The 24441-nt window shown below is 46.1% G+C and overlaps 1 protein-coding gene across 3 annotated transcripts in view; it reads right to left on the bottom strand.

The window, feature by feature from the left end:
• Window positions 1-24441, bottom strand: part of gpbp1l1 (GC-rich promoter binding protein 1-like 1) — a 119391-nt gene that overhangs the window by 38879 nt on the left and 56071 nt on the right. For all 3 annotated transcript variants that reach the window (XM_085983031.1, XM_085983030.1, XM_085983032.1), the window contains one exon: window positions 54-349. In XM_085983031.1, coding sequence (XP_085839157.1) covers window positions 54-349 — 296 coding nt within the window. The remainder of the gene's footprint in view (window positions 1-53; window positions 350-24441) is intronic.

Genomic DNA, 24441 nt, shown 5'->3' with positions numbered 1-24441 from the left:
GTACATATAACATCTCAAAAGGGCTATTTCCTTAAAGTTTAAAAAAAACTTACAAAGTCTTCCTCTTCAAACTGAAGTTTTTCATCTTTTTCCTCCTTTTTCTCTTCCTTTACCTCAGCGGGTGGCTTGTCCTGGAATCCTGAACTCTTTCGGTTGTGAAAGTTGCCATTCCAGTGTCTATGGGCACTGCCACCACCACGCTGATTGATAGCATCATGACCTCTAGTTACATTGTGCCAACCGCCACTTTCTTTCCAACCTTGACTTCCAACAAGGCTAACTTGAACACCCTTAGAAACACCTGAATCCACAGAATCATGACGTAGCAATGAAGGCTGATACCAGCCATCTAAAAATAAAGCATAAATTGCAAAATATTAGTCCTTTCACTAATGTAAACTGGAGATGTCTCTTTCATGGCATGAGTCCCTATATCTGATTTTGAGGTAATTTTACTTGTTAACATATTATAGATCCACTTCATCCTGCACAATGTGCATACCTGAAACCAATACAGTGAACTTGTAAATACATTTAACAATTTCATGGATGTAACTGACTTGAGTCATCACGAGAAACAATTTTCTGTATAGCCTACTAATTGGCACCAGTTGGAAATAGTTGTCAATGAATAGGTAACGTGTTTCAGTTTTACAAATACATGTAGCTTATGAAGATATCTTGCTTCCCTTGTACCAAGAATGGACTGTTGAAAAATGCACCGTCATAATCAAAAATACTTTTAGCTCATTACATAAATTTGGCATCTACATAAAACAAAGACGACTGAGAAAATTTTAAAAATGGCAACAGTTGTGCGGTGAAGTTCAAATCCGGCCAAAAACTAATTGATCAGACAAAAACAGTGCAATAGTTCATGAATTCATGTGTGCTACACATGAAAAACCAACAGCAGTATTCAGCAGTTTGATTGTTAGTATGTTTTACTGGGTTAAAGGAGCTATATAAATGCAAGTTGTTGTTGCTAGTTCAAAGGGGTAACAATTTCCATTCTCAATCTAATGCAATTAGTTAATTCCTTTTGACTTTCCTCAGCAGTGCAAAATTTTGTATCCTCTCACACTTGTGTGTCTCTCGAGTTTCGTTTATCAGAAGCTTATTAATGGATTGTTATCAGTTAGAAATGTGGCAACTGTTGGGCTATGTTTTGGAAGCATCCTATCATTTTAAGATTTCCTGGCATCGTTGCGGCCATGTGTGAACCAACTACCTTGTTAGATGTGTATGATTTTGAAGATATCAAAGTTGACTACAAAGGACAGTCTTTTTAAAAAAAAAACTATTAATGCCTTTTAAGTAAGTACAGGTAGACTACCCTTTATCCGGACTTCCGAAAACCGAAACCCTCTAAAAACCGAAGGTTTTTTCGTTCAGCGTAAGTCGTGCGTACGAATGAAAAAACCTTTGGTTTTTAGAGGGTTCCGGTTTCGGAAGTTCGGATAAAGGGTAAGTCGTGCGCACGACCCCCCGCGGACCCCGCCAGCCGCCGACCCCCCCGCGGACCCCGCCGGCCCCGACAACCGCCGACCCCGCCAGCCCCGACAACCGCCGACCCCCCCGCGGACCCCGACAACCGCCGACCCCGCCAGCCCCGACAACCGCCGACCCCCCCGCGGACCCCGCCGGCCCCGACCCCTGCCGACCCCGACTGACTTACGCTGAGCGTCAGCGTAAGTCGTGCGCACGACCCCCCGCCGACCCACCTTCCGAAATCCGAAATTCTCCTTTATCCAAAACTCGGCTGGTCCCGAGGTTTTCGGATAAAGGATAGTCTACCTGTATATAAAACACAAGAACCTCAGTGTTTGGCAAAAACGCCAACATATTACAAGAGACTTATTTCATGACTCTGCCTCAAGGCGGCGGCAAAACAAAAAAGCCTTTGAAGCAGTCAATCTAGTTTGTATAATACTGTATGTTATTACTAACGTTCTTTGTGTTTATATTTTTGCTTGTGTAAATTATCTAATTGTAAATAAATTCAATCACTAGTTTTAGTTTATAGAAAATATGAATCCAGTATTTGCTAATTCTCATCTTCTAGATTGACAGGGGACACTGGAATTTTATCAAGTTCTAAGGCTCAGCATTATTGCTAACTGTTAGTCCGAGTGTACACTAACTCAGTACAGTAAAATTAGAGACAGAGTCATACGGCACAGAAGGAGGCCATTCAGCTCATCGAGTCCGTGCCAGCTCTCTGTGGAGCAATCCAGTCAGTCCCATTCCCCCGCTCTATCCCCGTAGCCCTGCAAGTTTATTTCCCTCAAGTGCCTATCCAGTCTCCCCTTGAAAACATTGAGTGTCTCCGCTTCCACCACTTCCGTCGGCAGCGAATTCCAGGTTCTCGCCACTCGCTGCGTAAAAAAGTTTTTCCCTCACGTCTCCCCTGTATATCTTGCCCAAAACCTTAAATCTGTGTCCCCTAGTCCTTGTACCATCAACTAGTGGGAACAGCCTTTCTCCATCTACCCTATCCAAACCCGTCATAATCTTGTACACCTCTATCAAATCACCTCCTTTGCCCTAATGAAAACAAATCCAGCTTCTCCAACCTGCCCTTGTAGCTAAGATCCCCCATCCCCAGAACATTCTGGTAAATCTCCTCTGCACCCTCTCAAGGGCCTTCACATCCTTCCTAAAGTGTGGTGACCAGAACTGGATGCAATACTCCAGTTGTGGCCTAACCAGGGCTTTATAAAGGTTCAGCATAACTTCTCTACTTTTGTACTCAATACCTCTATTTATGAAACCCAAGATCCCATATGCTTTGCTAACCACTCTCTCAATATGTCCTGCCACCTTCAGGGACCTATGCACATTAATTCCCAGGTTGCCTCTGTCCCGGCACACTCTATAAAACTGTGTCTTTAAGTGTATATTGCCTCTCCCTGTTCCTTCTTCCAAAATGCATCACCTCACACTTCTCTGTATTAAATTCCATCTGCCACTTGTCTGCCCATTCTGTTATGTCCTGTTGCAATCGATTGGTATCATAATCACTGTTTTCCACACCCCCAAGTTTGGGGTCATCGGCAAATTTAGAAATTCTACTCTGTATTCCAATATCCAGGTCATTTATATACATCCAAAAAAGCAGTGGCCCCAGCGCTGACCCTTGGGGAACACCACTGTCTACCATCCTCCAGTCTGAAAAACAGCAATTTACCACAACTCGCTGTTCTCTGTCCTTAAGCCAATTCCTTATCCAACCTGCCAAAATAAGAGCACAAGTGCATGAGAAAACAGTGTTGGAAAGCCTGAATCATAACAGACAGGTTTTACATAATCACAAATGGCCAGTGAAAGAAGCTAACCATAGTGACATCCAATGTTCCCTTTAAGCCCCAGGGCCACGCAGCTGTCTGGAGCTCCTGAGCAGCCGGCTTAACGGCTTTTAAATGCAAAAACCATGCGTGCGCAGATTTTTGAATGGGCTGCAAAGCCCCTTAAAGGGGCCGTGCGGTCCAAAATTTGTTTTAGAGGGAACACTGGTGACATCTCTCATTGTTTTCTTGACAGAAATGCAACAATACAACATTGAAGCAAGCTGTTAACTCACTGGATTGGCTTGATAGAGAAAAGCAGAGACGAAATAGCAATTTCACTAATTCTGCACTCTCAGCAAGGAGCCCTGCTAGAAGCGAACATGGGTTCAAAGAATCAAGGCTATGCTGTTGTAGCTCTATCTCCAAAACTTGCTCTTTGAGCAAAGCTCCCCATCATATAGAATTTTCTTTTACACGTGCTCTTAATTTATGTGAAAACATATTCTTTATGTCCTCCTTCCCACTGTCTAGATTACCTTCTATCCCAGTCAATTGTCCAGTTAGTTATGTTTTCTAAGCCCAAGCTTTTCTCCATGAAATTATATGGAAATCTAGTTCAATACATTTTCTTTAAATGCACACACTCATTGTCACTACTGTAAATGCTAACCAGTTATCCACCTACTCAGTGCAAACACTACTCTTAGTGACATTCCACGCATATCAAAACCGCCCCAAAATCCGACACTATACACTTCAGTATCATACTGCAAATTAAAAGTAATAACCTCATACAAGTAACTGAGCATAACCTTTCAGTTAGTATGTCAAGATAGTGATGGCCAATTTACAGGTCAGTATCATAGAAATTTACGGCACAGAAGGAAGCCATTCAGCCCATCGTGTCTGTGCCGGCCGAGAAAGAGCTATCCAGCCTAATCTCACTTTCCAGCTCTTGGTCCGTAGCCTTGTAGGTTACGGCTCTTCAAGTGCATATCCAAGTACTTTTTAAATGTGATGAGGGTTTCTGCCTCTACCACCCTTTCAGGAAGTGAGTTCCAGGCCCCCACCACCCTCTGGGTGAAAAAAATTCTCCGCAATTCCCCTCTAATCCTTCTACCTAGACTATGCCTCCTGGTTATTGACCTCTCTGCTAGGGGCAATAGATCCTTCCTATCTACTCTATCCAGGTCCCTCAATTTTATACACCTCAATTAAATCTCCCCTCAGCCTCCAATGTTCCAAAGAAAACAACCTCATAGCTAAAATTCTCCAGTCCTGGCAACATCCTCGTAAATCTCCTCTGTACCCTCTCTACTGCAATCACATCTTTCCTGTAATGTGGTGACCAGAACTGTGCATTGTACTCTAGCTGTGGCCTAACTAGTGTTTTATACAGTTCAAGCAAAATCTCCCTGCTCTTATATTCTATGCCTCAGCTAATAAAGGAAAGTATCCCATATGCCTTCATAACCACCTTATGTACCTGTCCTGCGACCTTCAGGGTTCTGTGGACATGCACTCCAAAGTCCCTCTGTTCCTCTACACTTCTCAGTATCCTACCATTTATTGTGTATTCCCTTGCCTTGTTAGCCCTCCCCAAATGCACTACCTCACACTTCTCCGGATTGAATTCCATTTGCCACTTTTCTGTCCACTTGACCAGTCCACCGATATCTTCCTGCAGTCCAGAGCTTTCATCCTCACTATCAACCACACGGCCAATTTTTGTATCATCTGCAAACTTCTTAATCATGGCCCCTACATTGAAGTCTAAATAATTGATATATACCACGAAAAGCAAGGGACCTAGTCAATGTTCCCTCTAATTTTTTTTTGTACCGAGCAGGCCACGATCTCCTTTGAGCGAGTCCTTTTCGTCCGTGGGCAAATTTTATAACAACATACAACAAAGACAGCAACAGCAACCACTTAAAAGCATAAATACAGTAATGCTATACTGGTACCGCAACATTTCAAATCATGAGACAATCAGACATGGTTCTGTACAAGTTTAACATAGCTTCTCTGCTTTTGAATTCTACTGCTCGAGAAATGAACCCTAGTGCTTTAATTGCATTTTTATGGCTTTTTTAACCTGCGTTGCTACTTTTTAATGATGCGAATCTATACCCTAGATCTCTTTGCACTTCTATCCTATTTAGACTCTTCGGGGGAAAAATTTGTCCCCTTAGTGCATCCCATTGCCGCCAGGAGATGGCGCTAATGGGTCGCTGGAGCAGTATCTCCTGGGCAAGGCGAATCCAGCACCGCACGCCAAATCTGTCCACCCCCCCGTAGCGCCGCCAGTAAGTGGTATCACCGGGAACGTCAACACCAGGTGGATCGTGACGTCAGTGAGTGTGAAACGCTCACTGACCGCCCGATTTGCCAAATTGATTGTCGCCACCTACCTCAGCGCCTGGAGTAAACACTGACGGAGAGTGCCAGCGGGCAGCACCAGGAAGCCAGCTCCAGGGACATTATTTAAAGGGATCATCAATAATCACTCACAGCTGTCAGGTTAGTGCAGTTTCAGTGGCTTCTTGTCAGTTTCACACACTGCAACAGTTTCATTCAGTAATTTGAAGGTTCTTTTCTATCAGGAGTCTTCCGGCAACTAAAAAGTAGCTACATTTATTCTTCATAGATTCAAACTGCTACACTTGGTAACATTAATGGTGGCTATACTTACATGCCACCTCGCCCTCCAGGATCTACGGCAGAGGGAGCTTAGGCAGCGAGAAATACGAAACATGTGCACAGAGATGAGGAGGGATATCACGGCTCTCACCAGGAGGCCTAACCCTCTGCGGGTATTCCGATAGCATTTCTCCGACCTTCAAGTAAGCGAGGAGCAGTGTAGTAGAAGGCTCCGCCTCAAGGAGATGGTCACAGAACTCTGCCACCTCCTCCAAACAGACCTTCAACCTCAAACCAGGATGACTTAAACCCCAAATGCCCTTTGCTGACATCCCCATCATTCCATCCCTTTTGCAGGCCGCATCACACCACAAAGCTGAAATAACAGACATCACAAAAGAATGGGAAGTGAATTAATAAATTTATCAAAAATCAGTGAATACATATTTACACCAAAAATATTAACTATTCACCCTTGTGCAATCCCTTAGTGCCTGTTGTTTCTGTGCTTGTGCCTACTCTAGTGCTCCTACAAAGTGTTGGCCCAGTGGCTGCAGCAGGGCAGGTGGAAGGCTGCTGAGTGTCCATGTGGGAGTCTTCAGATGGCCTTGCAGGGCGCCCTCGACCAGCTCTGAACCTGCAAGGTCCGGCTGTAGACTGCATCACCTCAGCATGGGTGGCAGCAGTCTGGGCTGGCTGGATGACAGGCAGCGATGAGGGCAATGGCAGCGTGGCAGTGGTAGGAGCAGGAATGCGGTCATCCTGAGAGAGGACAGCAGGTTCCTGCTCCACTGACCCACTACCACTCTCCCGGGCAATATCTCAGCTTCCCTAGCAATCTGTTGGAGCACAGATTGCTGGCCTGCTGTGACACCGTGAAAGCATCGGTCGACAGTGGTAGACCCAGCCACGATGGCAGCAGTCAGAGCTTGCATGACATCAAGCCGAGACTACATGAGAGCAGTCTGAGATTGGATACCACCAAGCATAGACTGCATTACAGCACTAAGACATTGTGTCGCTTCTGCCTGTGCTGCAATGGAAGCTGCCAGATTGCTCATCACACGCAGCATCAGGTCTGGGTCGCCACGGTCTCTCTGGGAGTCTACCATCCTTTGTAGAGTGGAAATGATGGACTCCATGGTGTGCACAGAGCCTTGTGCAATGTTGGAGGTGGACTCCTCCTCGCTCCTTACCATTGCCGAGAGGCTCTCGGGCACTTTTGCCATTGCACCTATCATCTTTGTGTGCATGCCCATCACCCTTCTTCTAAAGGCCTCCCCATCGAGGTCCTCATCTGAGTCCTGCGCAGTGGAACTCGTGCGCGAACTTGCCCTCCAGGGAGCTGGCCCCCGAGCTACCCTTTCCCCCTGACCTTGCTGCAGACCACTCATCCCCGGTGCCTCACCCTGTGCAGATCCCGCTACTATACTGAAGAACATGTAGTGCCAGTATCTGAGCTGGTGCCTGCGGGTGAGACATGCAGTGACGCGGTGTGTTCTTCCTCCTCCTCTTCTCCCGCCTCACTCTCTACCGTGTCCTCAGGGATAGGCTGCTCAGGTGCTTGCTGATTATCAGAAAGCATAAAGGCAAAAGAGTCAGATTAAGGTGAGGGGAGAGGGGCAGGAAGGGAAAAATGCATACAGCATGATTAGCTAGAAAGTGCGAAACGCTTGTGGGATCAGGGGTAAGTAGGATGTGAGGCGAAGGAGTAGGGATGAACATACAGTTGTCGTCACCAAGGGGGTCAACGTCACTTGTGGCCACGGTGCCCACCACCTGGCGCCCAATGATCTGTAGCACTCGATTCTCCAGTGCAGACAGTGGTTGGGTGTCAGCTTGTCACCTGCCTGTACGCTCCTGCTGCCTCCTGTTGTGAGCCACCTTGGGCTGCAAGAGAAAGGAAAGTGTGCGAATGAGTGTGGAGCAATGTGTTGGAGTGATGTGCCTGGCATAGTTGAATAGCTGTCATTGTGTACAAGATGTGAGATGTGGGTGTGATTGTTGGTAGGCGAGTGCTGGGGGTGTGGTGCTTTGGGCAGTGTGTGAAGATTGTGGTTCAGATGGTGGGTATGTAGCATTTGTTGAAGCATTCACTCACCCTGACCACCCGAGTGAGGTCGTTAAATTTCTTCCTGCACTGTGTGGGGGTCCTGGGGACCACAGTGCAGCTCAAGATGTACTGCGCTACCTCCCTCCACATGGTGTGGAAGACTTGTGGCGAGGGCCTCCTGCCATTTGCGGGGTAGAGCACCGCCCTCCATCTCTCCACAACGAAAACCAATGCCTCCAATGCTTCATCGGAGAATCTGCGGACTCTCTCCCTGGGGCGTGGATCTGCCATGAGCACACCAGGTTCAGTCCTCCAGCTCCTTCTTCTTGCGGAGGCAGCTGAACAGCCAGCAATGCAGAGAATGAGGTGCTGCAGCATCAATGAACCTCTCCTTTAAGTAGTGAAAAAAGCTTCTGGCAATCATGTCTTGCGATTAGACTGCACATGATACTGGTCCACCCTTTAAGTCTAACGCCAATGAGCTTGGGTTTTAAGACTTGATTTAGGACTCCAATCATTTTATTGATCAGCACGAATTTTTCGTGCAGTCTAAAGCATTTGCGCCTGGCACTAATTCTCCAACTTTTCTACCGACACCACCCATTCCTTGGCTATAATGAATTTCTAGCCTTTATTTTCCAAGAAGTATCCTCCTTATTCCTCCTACCAAAATGCACCAACTCACACTAACCTATATTGAAATTCATTTTTTATTTACATGCCCATTCTGCAAGTTTGTTTATGGTAGAATTAATTAAAAGCTTTTAATTTTTTTAAATTACTCATCAGAAATGACTGGGATATAAAAGAACTGCATAATAATGCATTAACACTTCAGAAACGTCACTCAGTTACATGGTTATGCATTGACCAACAATTCAAAAGCCCAAGGTGAGCTGAAAGAGGCATATCCGTGCAATTTGTATTAATTTTAAAGTTTTCAACATATTTGCCCATCCCACATGTCACTATACCAATGGCTGCACAAGCAGAAGGAGCAGCGGCTTTCCTATGGCGTGGATGTGCTGTACGTCCCGATACATAATTAAAATATTAATCACAATGCAACCAGACAACCAACCAGTATAAAGTGCTGTAGTTCTTAGTTCACAGTATTAAAAAGAATTGAACAAAAACGGGTATCCATATTTTCAACTTCAATCACTTCCATTAATAAACGTCGTCTTTTTGAACGAGCGCACCCCACCCCACGTAATATGTCAGAAATGCAGCACTTATTCACAAGTGCAGAAAAACACACACACAATTTGCGTGTCAACGAATTAAAAACAAAAAGCAGGAAAAGCTATGATTTAGCAAAAATAAACATTCATCTATCTTCCTGGACAGGAGAAGCAATCAGACTGACTTGGAAATGTTTACCAATATGTTGACGTAAAGATGTTAATTTATGAATTTCACTTTTAATGTTTTTCTCTCAAACATTCTCCACAATATTAATCCCTGCTCTTATCACAAAAAATGTTGAATTATTTTAGGTATTTTGCAATTAAATAGCAGGAATAAAACTTAACTGTAATCTCAATTTTTAATCTCCTATTTCAAACATTTATACCAAATCGGAATTCTACATTGTCAGTTTAATCGTAGTATTTTCTGTGTCTTTTTTCTCAATAAATAGTGGTTTCTTCTGAAGTAGCTTCCAGCAATTTTTATACATCATTATATAGCTCGTATTTCTATTAACACTCCACTAAACGTTTAAGAGGAAATCTATATTTACATTATTCCTGGGACTTGTTCGGACTATAGAACGACAGACAAAATAAGATGGTTTGTGTTTTTCCCCTTTTTTGGTTCACTTCCTAAACATCTTAATGATTTTTTTTTAATCAATAAAAATATGCAACTCCTACAAATCCTCCCACCCTCCCCCTCCTCAGCAGCATGGTTGCCTGTTTGTGTAAAGCTACTCACTTCAGGCGATCGTTCAAAATCAAATATTGAGAAATTTCAATTTTAAAACATTTTAAGCAATTTATTGCCTCTTTAAAAGCATTTGGACTTCAAGACCTGGTTGAAACTTGTTTAGATGAGGGGAACATTGATTTTTGCTTGTTTCTTCCAAAATCATATTCAAAACTTAGGAGGGGGAGGGGGGAAGTGATTTTAACACTCATTATTTTGTGAAAAGTTCATTAAAAATCTTTAAATTCTTTCAAATCTCATTGCAGCTTTGACAGAAGTTGCTCCAAGTTTTTCTTTCCCTCTTCAATGCTGTTGTTAAACATACAACAAAAAAAATTAAATAAACTAAACGAAGCTCAAATAAGAAAGTGAATAAAGTGGTTAAACTTCCTAAGAAGGCAGTGAGGTTATCTATCCCCAGCCTTGGCGATGAGTTTTGGAGAAGTTGTTGCCTCTTTTCTGCTGCCGTTCCCTCAGTCTCTCACAGACTCTGAGGTACAAAAAGGGGCACAAACTTTTCCCCCTCTCTTACAACATGATTTAAATAACCCTGATAAAACTCTTTCAAAAAGGGGACAACACCTGGCAAAATTTAACTGGAAATTGCCACGGGACATCAATCATAATTTTCCCGTATTTTTTTCTGGTATTAAATAATTTTCCGATTTCTAAAAAAAAGTTCACTGCGGGCCTCAAAATTATTTGCTTTAGCCTCCTACCAGTGGCCATTGTACATGTGCTGCGCTGCCACCTGTGTTGTTACGAAGTGCGGCCACCTCTCCCTCCCCCCCAGCCTCTCCCTCTCCCAACCCCACCGTCTCGCTCTCTCCCTCGCTTCTCGCGCGCGCTGTCTCTCTCCTCTTCCCAGTCTCTCTCTCTCACACCACTCTCTCTCTCTCCCCCTCTCCCTCCAGTCTCCCTTTCTCCCCCGTCTCTCTCTCTTCCTCTCCCCAGTCTCCCTCTCCCCCCTCCCTCCCCCCTCCTTCTGTCTCTCTCTCCCTCCGTCTCTCTCCCCGTCTCTCTCCCCCCTCCCCCTTCTCTCTCTCCCTCCCCCCTCCCTCTCCCCCTCCCTCCCCCCGTCTCTCTCGCTCTCCCCCCCGTCTCTCCCTCTCTCCCCCCCGTCTCTCCCTCTCTCCCCCCCGTCTCTCCCTCTCTCCCCCCGTCTCTCCCTCTCTCCCCCCCGTCTCTCCCTCTCTCCCCCCACTCTCCCCAGTCTCTCTCTCTCTCCCCAGTCTCTCTCTCTCTCTCTCCCCCTCCCCAGTCTCTCTCTCTCTCTCCCCAGTCTCGCTCTCTCTCCCCAGTCTCTCTCTCCCCAGTCTCTCTCTCTCTCTCTCCCGTCTCTCTCTCTCTCCCCAGTCTCTCTCTCTCTCCCCAGTCTCTCTCTCTCTCCCCAGTCTCTCTCCCCAGTCTCTCTCTCTCTCCCGTCTCTCTCTCTCTCCCGTCTCTCTCTCTCTCCCGTCTCTCTCTCTCTCCCCAGTCTCTCTCTCTCTCTCCCCAGTCTCTCTCTCTCTCTCTCCCCAGTCTCTCTCTCCCCCCCCGTCTCTCTCTCCCCCCCGTCTCTCTCTCTCCCCCCGTCTCTCTCTCTCACCCCCGTCTCTCTCTCTCACCCCCGTCTCTCTCTCTCACCCCCGTCTCTCTCTCTCACCCCCGTCTCTCTCTCTCACCCCCGTCTCTCTCTCTCACCCCCGTCTCTCTCTCTCACCCCCGTCTCTCTCTCCCCCCCGTCTCTCTCTCTCCCCCCGTCTCTCTCAGTTCAAATGCTTTATTGGCATGAAAGTTTACAGAGAACCATATTGCCAAAGCTTACATAGCAAAAAGGTACAGTTTTCCAACATTCTGTAGGTGTCAATCGATTTGACATTTGTTGGGTATATACAATATTACTTTTAAACAATATTAATTTTAAACAGTCTTTCTACTTCATTTGGTACGTTCAATATTAATTTTAAACAGTCTTACTTTTAAACAGTCCTCAGGTTGTGACATGTTGTTACATATTTAGCCCCAAGGTATGGTCTGTCTCCTTCTCCTAGGACTAATCTCAATTTTGACAGATCATCCAATTCCTTGAAATCTGGGGTTGTTTGGCTTAGCTTGTTGAATAATATGTTTCTTGATGTGTTGAATTTTTCGCATTTTAGGAGGAAATGCATTTCTGTTTCAACCTCGCCAGCCAGACATTGATCGCATATTCTATTCTCTCTAGGCTGCCAGGATTTCTTGTATCTGCCTTTTTCAATTTCCAGTTGGTGGTCGCTTAGTCTGTACCTGGTGAGGGTCTGTCTCTGTTTTGTGTCTCTGATGGTCGTGAGGTAGTCTGCCAGTTTATATTCTCTTTTTAGGGCCCGGTAACATTCTAATCTGCTTTGGCTTTCGGTTATTTTGTTCCAATGTTCCAGGTAGGTTTCTTTGCATTTTTTAATGATTTGGTTCACTCGGATTGGTGTTTGGACGGCTGTGTTGGTCTGGGGCTGGTCAGGGTCCGGCTGAGTACTTAGTTTCAGTAGCAGCTGACTCAGGGGACTCTTTTCTGGGTTTAGCTCTTGGGTCTGAAAGGCTTTGAAATGAAGGGTGTCTGGGGAGCTAGATTTGAGGTGATTTAGGAAGTTTAGTGCTCGTTTTTGGATGTTTATTATCAGTGGGTATCTGCCTAGTTCGGCTCTGCATGCATTTGTTGGCGTTTTTCTTTGGGTGCGAAGGATGCTTCGGCAGAATTCTGCATGTAGGGCTTCTATTGTGTGTTTTTCCCATTTAGTGTAGCTTTGGTGATTTAGCGGGCCCCATACTTCACTACCGTACAGTGCAATGGGCAGGATTATGCTGTCAAATATTTTGAGCCAGATTTTGATTGGGATTTGGATGTTGTAGAATTTTCTTTTTATTGCATATAGGGCTCTTCGGGCTTTTTCTTTTAGTGCATTCACTGCTATGCTGAAGCTCCCTGATGCTGTAATAGTTAGACCAAGGTAGGAGTAGCTCATAGTGTGTCCTATAGTGGTATCACTGAGGGTAAACTGGTATTTGTTTTCCTGACATCTGGGCCTTTTTTGAAAAATCATGATGTTGGTTTTCTTTAGATTTACTGTTAGAGCCCAATTTTGGCAGTATTTGTCGAGTAGGTCTAGTTGTTGCTGTAATCCCTGTTCTGTGGGAGACAGCAGAACCAGGTCGTCCGCATAGAACAGGGATTTCACTTCTCCATCCAGGAGACGGAGACCTGGTGACTCGCTTTGCTCCAGCATGTCTGCTAATTCATTTATGTATATGTTGAACAGGGTCGGGCTCAAATTGCAGCCCTGCCGGACGCCTCTTCTCTGGGTGAAGAAATCGGTGCGTTTGTCTCCAATTTTGACCCCGCATTTGTTTTTCAGATACATTGATTTAATAAGGTCATAGACTTTGCCCCCTATTCCACACTGAAGAAGTTTATAATAGAGCCCTTCGTGCCATATAGAGTCAAAGGCTTTCTTGAAGTCGATGAAACAGGCGAATATTTTCCCATTTTTTGTTTGGTGTATATGTTTTTCAATGAGGGTGTGAAGGGTATAGATATGGTCGGCGGTGCGGTGTTTTGGAAGAAAGCCTATTTGGTTTTTTCTGAGGATATTATGTTTGTTAAGAAAATCAAGTAATCTACTATTTAGAATACTGCAGAATAACTTCCCTAGACAACTGTTGACACAGATGCCGCGGTAGTTATTTGGGTCTGATTTGTTTCCACTTTTATATATGGGGGAGATTAGTCCTTGGCACCAGATATCGGGAAAACAGCCTGAACGTAATATGATGTTGAATAATTTGAGTACCGCACCCTGCATCTCCATATTGCTGAACTTGAGCATTTCATTTTTGATGTTGTCTGGGCCACAGGCTTTCTTTAGGTGGAGAGATTTTGTTTTTGTGGCCAGTTCTTTCCATGTGATTGGGGAGTCTAGAGGGTTTTGGTTGTCTTTAATTGTTGCTTCTAATGTGTGGAGTTTTTCTGTGACCTGATGTTGACTTGGGTTTGTTTCGTTTATTGGGATGTCTTTGTAGAGGTTTTCAAAATGTGTTCTCCAGATGTCGCCATCTTGGATTGGTAATGCTTGCAATTGTGTTGTACTCAGGTTATTCCACATTTCCCAGAATTGTTTTGGATTGGTGGAGTTTTCAATTTCTTCGAGTATTTTGTGGGTATAGTTTTGTGTTTTGTTCCTAATGGTGTGTTTATATCTTTTGAGGGTTTCATTGTATCTAGTACGTAGGTCCGGATTGTTTGGTTGGCGATGCTTTTGGTTTGATATTTTTCTCAGGTCTTTTCTGGCATTTTTGCATTCGTGGTCAAACCATTTCTTATTTTTATTTTGTCTTTTGTGACGCTTCCTCTTCTGTTTCACAAGGTCGGCTTTTACAGCTGCCTCATGGAAGATCATATTTATATCCTCTATGGCCATGTTTACACCATCTCTGGTGATCTCGTATGGGTTTTCTTTAAATTTTGATATTTTACTTGTGAGATCAGGTGACTTTAGTGCTGTGATAAATTTTTCTCCACTGTCTGGGGCCCATCTGTATGTCTGGTTTATTTTATTGAGCTTACTGGGTTCCTTTTTTGTGTCTGTAGTTTGGGCAGAAAGTTTAAGGTACATATTTATTTGGTTATGGTCTGAGAGGGGGGATTGCTGCCTGACAGTGAATGAGTTGATATCGCAGGGGTCCAGGTCAGTGATTGTATAGTCCACCACACTAGACCCAAGAGTTGAGGAGTATGTGAGTCTCCCTAGGGAGTCCCCTCTGAACCTACCGTTAACTATGTACAGGCCTAAGGCTCGGCAGAGTTGCACTACCTCCCTACCGCTTTTATTTATTTCACGATCAAGGTTGTTCCGATTTGCGATGGCTGGTGTGACATCTAAAGGGGTCTGGCCAAACACATGGTTGTTTCCCTGTGGGTCTATGAAGTCAGGTTCACAACCGGTCCTTGCATTTAGGTCCCCACATATTATCACCTTTCCTTGGGCCTGGAAATGGCTGATTTCCATGTGGAGAGTATCAAATAACTCCTCTTCGAAATATGGCGATTCTATTGGAGGTATGTAGATCGCACATAAGTAAACATCTTTTTTTGCTATTCCTATATTTGTATCTAGTTTTAGCCATACGTGTGATTTTCCCTGTTTTACCGGTGAGATGTGTTTGTCCAGTTCTCCCTTATACCACACCAATATTCCCCCGGAGGTTCTGCCCTTGCGTGTTTTAGTGTTCTTTACTGAGGGCACAATGATTTCATGGTACATTGGAGGACAGTGGGTCGGCACGTCCTTTTGGCACCATGTTTCTGTTAACACAATTATATCAATGTCTTTTATAGCTTTTAGGAATTCAGGGTCTGTACTCTTCATCCCAAAAGTTGAGGAGCGGAGGCCCTGGATATTCCAGCAGCTTATGTGGAAAGAACGCATTTATATAGTTCAATAAAACGAAATAAAATGGACCTATTTTGTGGGATGAGTGTGGAAACACTATTTTCTATAATGCTAAATGATGATTTAGTATAAATTTCATGAGGCATGCACATATATCTATCTAATAATAGTAATAATACTGATAAGATAACAATAATGATAATGATAAATAACAATATTAATAATTTCTCCGGCTTTCTATCAGGCTGTTCAGCATCGTCATGATTTTTCTCAGTTCTTGGTCTACAGTCTGTGGTCTAGAGGGGGGTCTTGGGTCAGGTATAAAAGCACGGTTCTGTTGTTGGTTTTGTAAAGGGGGGTGGGGGACATTGGTGGTCCTGTTTGGGCTCCCAATGGTAGAGGGGGTGGGAGGGCTGCGTCTTTTGGCAGTGTTTATGAGGTTTCTTGCGAAGACCCACATCCGCTGTTTGAGTAGATGTATTTCGTCATAGAGGTCCCTTGTGTTGATGTTTGGATGATGGGCCAGGGAGACGTTGGGGAGGACAGAACATCTCGTGTCGATCTCCCTGTTGGTGTTGTGGATTATATAGGCTGGGGTGTCCTTTCTGGGCAGTAGTGTGGAGATCACGATCCGCGCCTCGGGGCATTCCCTGCTGGCCTTTTCCGCCATCCTGCTCACCGCCCTAGCAGTGCCTTCCTGTAGGGTGCGTAGGTCGTTCGTGCCTGTGTGGATCACAATCCATTTGGGGCTTCCAAGGGATTCTTTGTTCAGGATCTTCATTGCTTGGTCTGTGTTGCTGCACCATTTTTTCAGGACTTGATGGTCTGGGAACAGCCTCTGGGGGTCCAGAAACTTTCCGTTGGAGTCGGTCAGCAGGACCGCCTGAGGGGCTGGTTTTTCAGACTGGGTAACAGTAGTCTGGGTAGGACTCGCCTGGTGGCTGGTTGTTGGCTGGGTTTCTGGGATATGTTGTGTGGCAGGAGCGGGGTTTGGGGCTTTCGGTGTGTCATCGTTTGGGGGGGTATCTGTCGGTTTTTGTGTTCCTGTGTGTGAGGACTGGGTAGCAGTAGTCTGGGCATGACTCGACTGAGGGCTGGTTGGAGCGGGGTTTGTGGCTTTCGGTGTGTCTTCGTGTGGGGTGGCATCCGGCGGGTTCTGTGTCCTTGTGTGTGTTTTTGTGTCCTCAGGTTTTTGGACCTTAAGAGGTTTGTGTTGCCTGCTGAGCCTTTCTACGGTCTCCTTCGTTTTGTTTTGTTGAGTACGGAGTTCTTTGATCTCATTTCTTTGCTCCTCTATGGTCTTTCTCAGTTTGTGGATGGTGGACTCGTGTTCCGTTTTTAGCTGTTTGAATTCCTCCTTCAAATTCTTGGCCAGTGTTTCTCTGTATTCGTTGAAATCAAGTTCTAGTTTGGCCAGATTCTCTTTCATCATTTTGTTTTCGTTGAGAGGTGTGGGGGGGGTGGAGATGGACAGGGAGGTGTTTTCCTGTGCTGGTCTCTCTTCTTCTTCCTCCACTTGGCTCTCATCATCCTCTGTTCGACTCTCTTTTGCTTCCTGTCCATTGGTCCTCTTTGTGTCTGCCTTAGTTTTCAACTGGGGGAATTCCTTTTCGAAGGAGTCCAGATTTTCCACATTCCCCTGTATCATGATCTTTCTATTTTTGTTGTAGTAGCTTATGGTTAGCAGGGGGTCATCTTTATCTAGGTTTCCATCTTTACATATTTTCAGTCTGCCTCCACTGCCAATACCTTCACTGGAGACGTATGCGTAGTGTTTTTGTAAAGTCTCCTTCCAGGAGGTGACGTATTCGGTGTAGAATATGAGGTTGTTCTTCAGCTTAGTCCCTTTGTGTGTGGTATAGTCAACGTAGAGGGTCTCTGGGTTATTTTTTAGTGTTGTGTACTTGTATTTTTCCTTTGCTTTATTTTTTGTGCATTGCTCAGGATATATCATTTCCCTGCTCATTGTAGTCGTTTGTTTTTTGTCTCAGATAGATAACTTTTTTTTTCTCTTTTTTGTGTCGTGTTCCACCTTAGCCCACTTTTAGGTCCAAAATTGGGAATTTTTCAGGGGTTCATCTTTGATATAGCTGCTCTTAAAGGTTTATCTTTCTCTTTCTCTCACAGGCTCTTGGTTCGGGTAGTTTATCGTTTATCGTTTCTCTCGGGTTTCTATTCCTTTTCCTCGCGGGTTTGTTGTTCTTTTTTCAGGTTTTTTTCGAGCTAAATTTAAATAAAATTAAACTTTTTCCGAACTAACTTTAACTAAAATGAAACTTAGGTAGAATTAGGTAAAACTTATTTCTCCGGCTTTATTTTTTTTTTTTTTTTTCCTCTTCCGACTCTCTCACTCGCTCTCCGGGTCTCGGACTCGCTCTCTCTCTCCGTGCTCCAAACTCGTCCACTCTCCGTGCCCCGGACTCATTCGCTTTCCGCGCTCTGGGCGGATCTCTTCGCGTCGTCGTGTCGGTCTCAGGCCCCCGGGTTTTTTGACTCACCAGGCTGTTTTCTGCCCTGGTCTCCCGGTCTCCGTTCCCGCGGTCTCTGGACCTCGCGGTCTTGGGTTCACCCTCCCCAGGCCTCTTACTCGTTTTCCCGGTTCGGGCCGCTCCTCTCGTTCTCCGACCTCGCGGTCTCGGGTTCGCCCTCCCCAGGCCTCTTACTCGTTTTCCCGGTTCGGGCCGCTCCTCCCGGTCTCCGATCCCGCGGTCTCTGGGCCTTGCGTTCTCGGGTTCACCCTCCCCAGGCCTCTTATTTACTGTCCTGGTTCGGGCTGCTCCTCCCGGTCTCCGGTCTCGCGGTTCAGGCCTCTGTCTCAGTGTGTATCTGTGATTCTCTCAGCGCTCTCTCTCGCTGTTTCTCTCTCCAGAGTTACTCGGAGCAGCCGCGAACTCTGCCCAAGTTGGGAGTTGCCGTTCCCGGGACTTGTTGCTGATTTTCGGCTCTCACCTGCTCTCCGCTCCGCTGGTGCCGGGGCCGGGGGTTCGGGTCGCTTTCTCCCTGTCTCTCTCTCTCTCTCTCTCCCCAGTCTCCTTCTCTCTCTCTCTCAGTCAGTGTCTCACTCTCACAGTCGGTGTCTCTCTCTCTCTCTCTCTCTCTCTAGGTCGGTGTCTCTCTCTCTCTCTCTAGTTCGGTGTCTCACTCTCAGTCGGTGTTTCTCTCTCTCAGTCGGTCTCTCTCTCCCACCGTCTCTCTCTCTCTCTCCCCCCCCCCCGTCTCTCTCTCTCTCTCTCTCTCTCTCCCCCCGTCTCTCTCTCACTCTCCCCCCCGTCTCTCTCCCCCCCCGTCTCTCTCTCTCCCCCGTCTCTCTCTCTCTCTCCCCCCCGGTCTCTCCCTCTCTCCCCCCCGTCTCTCCCTCTGCCCCGTCTCTCCCGCCGTCTCTCCCTCTCCCCAGTCAGTCTCTCCCTCTCCCAGTCTGTCTCCCTCTCCCACCCAGTCTCTCTTGTTCCCTCTCTCCCCCAGTCAGTCGCTTTCTCTCGCTCTCTCTCCCCCAGTCAGTCACTTTCTCTCGCTCTCTCTCCCCCAGTCAGTCGCTTTCTCTCGCTCTCTCTCCCCAGTCAGTCAATCTCGCTCTCTCTCCCCAGTCAGTCAATCTCGCTCTCTCTCCCCGTCAGTCAATCTCGCTCTCTCTCCCCAGTCAATCTCGCTCTCTCTCCCCAGTCAATCAATCTCGCTCTCTCCCCCCCAGTCAGTCAACCTCTCTCTCTCTCCCCCAGTCAATCTCTCTCTCTCCCCGTCAGTCAATCTCGCTCTCTCTCCCCCCCAGTCAATCTCGTTCTCTCTCCCCAGTCAGTCAATCTCGCTCTCTCTCCCCAGTCAGTCAATCTCTCTCTCTCTCCCCAGTCAATCAATCTCGCTCTCTCCCCCCGTCAGTCAATCTCTCTCTCTCTCCCCCAGTCAATCTCTCTCTCTCCCCCAGTTAGTCAATCTCTCTCTCTCTCTCTCCCCAGTCAGTCAATCTCTCTCTCTCTCTCCCCCAGTCAGTCAATCTCTCTCTCTCCCCGAGTCAATCTCTCTCCCCGAGTCAATCTCGCTCTCTCCCCCAGTCAATGTCGCTCTCTCCCCCCCAGTCAATCTCGCTCTCTCTCACCCCGAGTCAATCTCTCTCTCTCCCCCAATCTCGCTCTCTCCCCCAGTCTATCTCGCTCTCTCTCCCCCAGTCAATCTCGCTCTCTCTCTCCCCCAGTCAATTCGCTCTCTCTCGCCCCCACCCCCAGTCTCTCTTAGACCGCGGGGCATCCTTGAGGTCACTGCACGGCCGCACAGCTTAGGCCGGGGGCGGGGGGGGGGGGGGGAAAGAGTGGACCTAGTACTGAGCCCTGCGGAACGCCACTGGAAACAGGTTTCCAGTCACAAAATCATCCGTCAACCATTTCCCTTTGCTTCCTGCCACTGAACAAATTATGGACCAACGTGCCACTGTCCCTTGGAGCCCATGGGCTTTTACTTTTCTGACCGGTCTGCCTTGTGAGTCCTTGTCAAAAGCCTTGCTAAAACCCATGCAGACTACATCAAATGCGCTACACCTTCATCGACCCTCCTTGTTACCTCCTCAGAAAATTCAATCAATCAAGTTAGTCAGACATGATCTTCCCTTAACAAATCCATACTGACTCTCCTTGATTAATCAGTGCCTTTCTAAATGACGATTAATACGGTCCCTCAGAATTGTTTCCAATAATTTGCCCACCACCGATGTTAGGCTGACTGGCCTGTAAATACTTGGTCTATCACTTTCTCCTTTTTTAAACAATGGTGCAACATCTGCAGTCCTCCAGCACCACACGTGTAGCCAGAGAGGATTGGAAAATGACGGTCAGAGCCTCGGTTATTTCCTCCCTTGCTTCTCTAACAGCCTGGGATACATTTCATCCGGGCCTGGCAATTTATCTACATTCAAAGATGCTAAACCCCTTAATATATCCTCTCTCTCATTATGTTTATAAGAACATAACATAAGAAACAGGAGCAGGAGTAGGCCATTTGGCCCTTCAAGCCTGCTCCACCATTCAATAAGATCATGGTGGATCTTCTACCTCATCTCCACTTTCCTGCACTATCCCCATATCCCTTGATTCCCTTAATATTCAAAAAATCTATCGATCTCCGTCTTGAATATACTCAATGACTGAGCCTCCACAGCCCTCTGGGGTAGAGAATTCCAAACATTCACCACCCTCTGAGTGAAGAAATTTCTCCACATCTCAGTCCTAAATGGCCGACCCCTTATACTGAGACTGTGACCCCTGATTCTAGGCTCCCCAGCCAGGAGAAACATCCTCCCTGTATCTACCCTGTCAAGCCCTGTATGGATTTTGTGTGTTTCAATGAGATCACCTCTCATTCTTCTAAACTCTAGAGAATATAGGCCTAGTCTACTCAATCTCTCCTCATCCCCGTTGGAATAAACGGGTCTTTTTCCGAATGGCAGGCAGTGACTAGTGGGGTACCGCAGGGATCGGTCCTTGGACCCCAGCTATTCACAATATATATAAATGATCTGGACAAGGGAACTAGATGTAATATCTCCAAATCTGCAGACGACACAAAGCTGGGTGGGCGTGTGTGCTGTGAGGAGGATGCCGAGAAACTCCAGGATGATTTGGACATGTTGGGTGATTGGGCAGAAACATGGCAGATGCAATATAACGTGGATAAATGCGAGGTTATCCACTTTGGTGGCAAAAACAGGAAGGCAGATTATTATCTAAATGGCAATAGATTGGGAGAAGGGGAAGTGCAACGAGACCTGGGTGTCCTTGTGCACCAGTCGCTGAAGGTAAGCATGCAGGTGCAGCAGGCGGTTAAGGCGGCAAATGGTATGTTGGCCTTCGTAGCAAGAGGGTTTGAGTACAGGAACAAGGATGTCTTGCTGCAGTTGTACAGGGCCTTGGTAAGACCACGCCTTGAGTATTGTGTGCAGTTTTGGTCGCCTTATCTGAGGAAGGATGTTCTTGCCATGGAAGGAGTTCAGCGAAGATTCACCAGGCTGATACCTGGGATGGCTGGAATGACGTATGAGGAGAGATTGGGTCGATTGGACTTGTGCTTGCTGGAGTTTAGAAGAACGAGAGGTGATCTCATTGAAACTTATAAAATTCTGACAGGACTGGACAGACTAGATGCAGGATGTTCCCGATGGTCGGGGAGTCCAGAACTAGGGGACACAGTCTAAGGATAAAGGGTAGACCATTTAGGACAGAAATGAGGAGGAATTTCTTCACCCAGAGAGTGGTGAACCTGTGGAACTCTCTACCACAGAAGGCGGTGGAGGCCAGTTCATCTATATATATTCAAGAAGGAGTTGGATATATTTCTTAAGGCTAAAGGGATCAAGGGATATGGGGAGAAAGCAGGGACCGGGTACTGAATTTGGATGATCAGCCATGATTGCATTGAATGGCAAAGCAGGCTCGAGGGGCCGAATGGCCTACTCCTGCTCCTATCTTCTATGTTTCTATGGGGCAATCCCCCCATCCCAGGATGTAATAAGGCCAACATACCATTTGCTTTCCTAATTGCTTGTTGTACCTGCATGTTGACTTTCAGTGATTCCTGTACAAGGACACCCAGGTGCCTCTGAACACCAACATTTCCCAATCTCTCACCATTTAAAAAATACTCTGCTTTTCTATTTTTCCTACCCAAGTGGATAACTTCACATTTCTCCACATAATACTCCATTTGCCATGTTCTTGCCCACTCACTTAGCTTGTCTATATCCCCTTTCATCCTCCTCACAACTTACATTCCCACCCAGCTTTGTATCATCAGCAAACCTGGATATATTATTTAATCCCCTCATCCAAATCATTGATGTAGATTGTGAATAGCTGAGGCCCAAGCACTGATCCTTGCGGTACCCCACTAGTTACAGCCTGCCAACCCGAAAATGACCCGTTTATTCCTACTCTTCGTTTTCTATCCGTTAACCAAGCCTCAATCCATGCTAGTATATTACCCCCAATCCCATGAGCCCTAATTTTGTTTAATAACCTCTCATCTAATATTTCACACTCCTCCTCAACTACAATGTCTGCATCGTTCCTCTCTTTTGTGAAGACAGACGCAAAGTATTCATTAAGAACTATACCTACATCTTCCGCCTCCACACACACACATTATCTTTTTGGTCTCTAATAGGTCCTACTCTTTCCTTAGGTACCCTCTTGCTCTTTATGTATTTATAAAATATCTTTGGGTTTTCCTTAATTTTAGTTGCCAATATTTTTTCATGCCCTCTCTCTTTGCATTCCTAATTTCCTTTTTAATTCCACCCCTGCACTTCTTATACTCTTCTAGGCTTTCTGCAGTATCTAGCTCTCGGTATCTGACATAAGCTTCACTTTTTTGCCTTATCCTACCCTGTATGCCCCTTGACATCCAGGGGACTGTGGATTTGAGAATCCCACCCTTTTTCTTTGTGGGAACGTATTTGCTCTGAACCCTCACTATCTCCTCCTTGAATGCCTCCCATTGCTCTGACACTGATTTACCTTCAAGTAGCTGTTTCCAGTCCACTTTTGCTAAATCACATCTCAGCTTAGTAAAATTGGTCTTTCCCCAATGGAGAACTTTTACTCCTGGTCTATCTTTGTCCTTTTCCATAACTACACTAAATCTAACTGAATTATGATCACTACCACCAAAATGCTCTCCCACTGATGCCCCTTCCACCTGCCCAGCTTAATTCCCTAAATCTAAGTCCAGAACCACCCCCTCTCTTGTTGGGCTTGCTACATACTGGCTAAAAAGTTCTCCTGAATGCATTTTAAGAATTTTGCACCTTCTATACCTTTTATACTGATTTTATCCCAGTTAATATTAGGGTAGTTGAAATCCCCTACTATTACTGCCTTATTGTTTTTGCATTTCTCATTGTCTACATATTTGCTCTTCTATCTCCCTCTGACTATTTGGGGGTCAATAATACACTCCCAGCAGTGTGAATGCCCCTTTTTTTATTCTTCAGTTCAAACCATATGGCCTCATTTTATGATCCTTCTCACATATCATCCCTCCTCACAACTGTAATTGTTTCTTTAACCAATATTGCAACCCTCTCCTTTTTTAACCTCCTCTCTATCTCGCCAAAAAACCCTGTAACCAGGAATGTTGAGCTGCCACTCCTGCCCTTTTTTCAGCCATGTTTCAGTAATAGCTATAACATACTTCCACGTGTCTATCTGTGTCCTCAGCTCATCTGCCTTATTCACTAGACTCCTTGCATTGAAGTATATACCATTAAGCACTGCTAAGCCCATTTGTTATCTATTTTCTAGCCTTTGTTTCCTCTGCCTTCCAAAAGCAATTACTAATTTACTGCTTTCCATTTTCAGCTTTGCTTCTCTCCCTTCTGAATCTACGCTCAGGTTCCCAGCCCCCTGCCAAGCTAGTTTAAACCCGCCCCAACAGCACTAGCAAACCTCCCCGTGAGGATATTAGTCCCGGCCCTGTTGAGGTGCAACCCGCCCAGCTTGTACAGGTCCCAGCTCCCCTAGAATCGGTCCCAATGCCTCAGGAATCTAAAGCCCTCCCTCCTGCAGCATCTCTCCAGCCATGCATTCATCTGCTCTATCCTCCCATTTCTGTACTCACTAGTGTGGCACTGTGAGTAATCCAGAGATTACTGCCTTTGAGGTCCTGTTTATTAATCTCTTTCTTAGCTCCCTAAAATCTGCTTGCAGGACCTCTTCCCTCTTTCTACAGACCTCTGGCTGTTCACCCTCCCCCCTCAGTGACATCTTTGACCCTGGCAACATACCATCCTGGAGTCACGTCTGCGGCCGCAGAAACACCTGTCTGTTCCCCTAACTATTGAATCCCCGATCACTATTGCTTTTCTGACGTTCCTCTTCCCTGCCCCCCTCCCCATACAGCTGAGCCACCCATGGTGCCGTGGACTTGACCCTGGCTGTACTCCCCAGAAGAACCATCGCCCTCACCTACCGGTTAGAGAGCAAGGTGCACTCAGTGGACTCCTGCACTACCTGTCTGGTCCCCCTTTTCTGCCTGGCGGTCACTCATTCCCTCCTGGCCTGCGAACTTCTTAAGTTGCGGGGTGACCACCTCCTGAAACATGCTATCCATGTAGCTCTCAGCCTCACGGATGCACTGTAGT

Source organism: Somniosus microcephalus, chromosome 3 (genome assembly GCF_052327205.1).
Source record: "Somniosus microcephalus isolate GS21.2 chromosome 3, FLI_Smic_1.0, whole genome shotgun sequence".
NCBI lineage: Eukaryota > Metazoa > Chordata > Chondrichthyes > Squaliformes > Somniosidae > Somniosus > Somniosus microcephalus.
The sequence above is the reverse complement of the archived record's forward strand: the minus strand, read 5'-3'. Positions and strand labels throughout refer to the sequence as shown.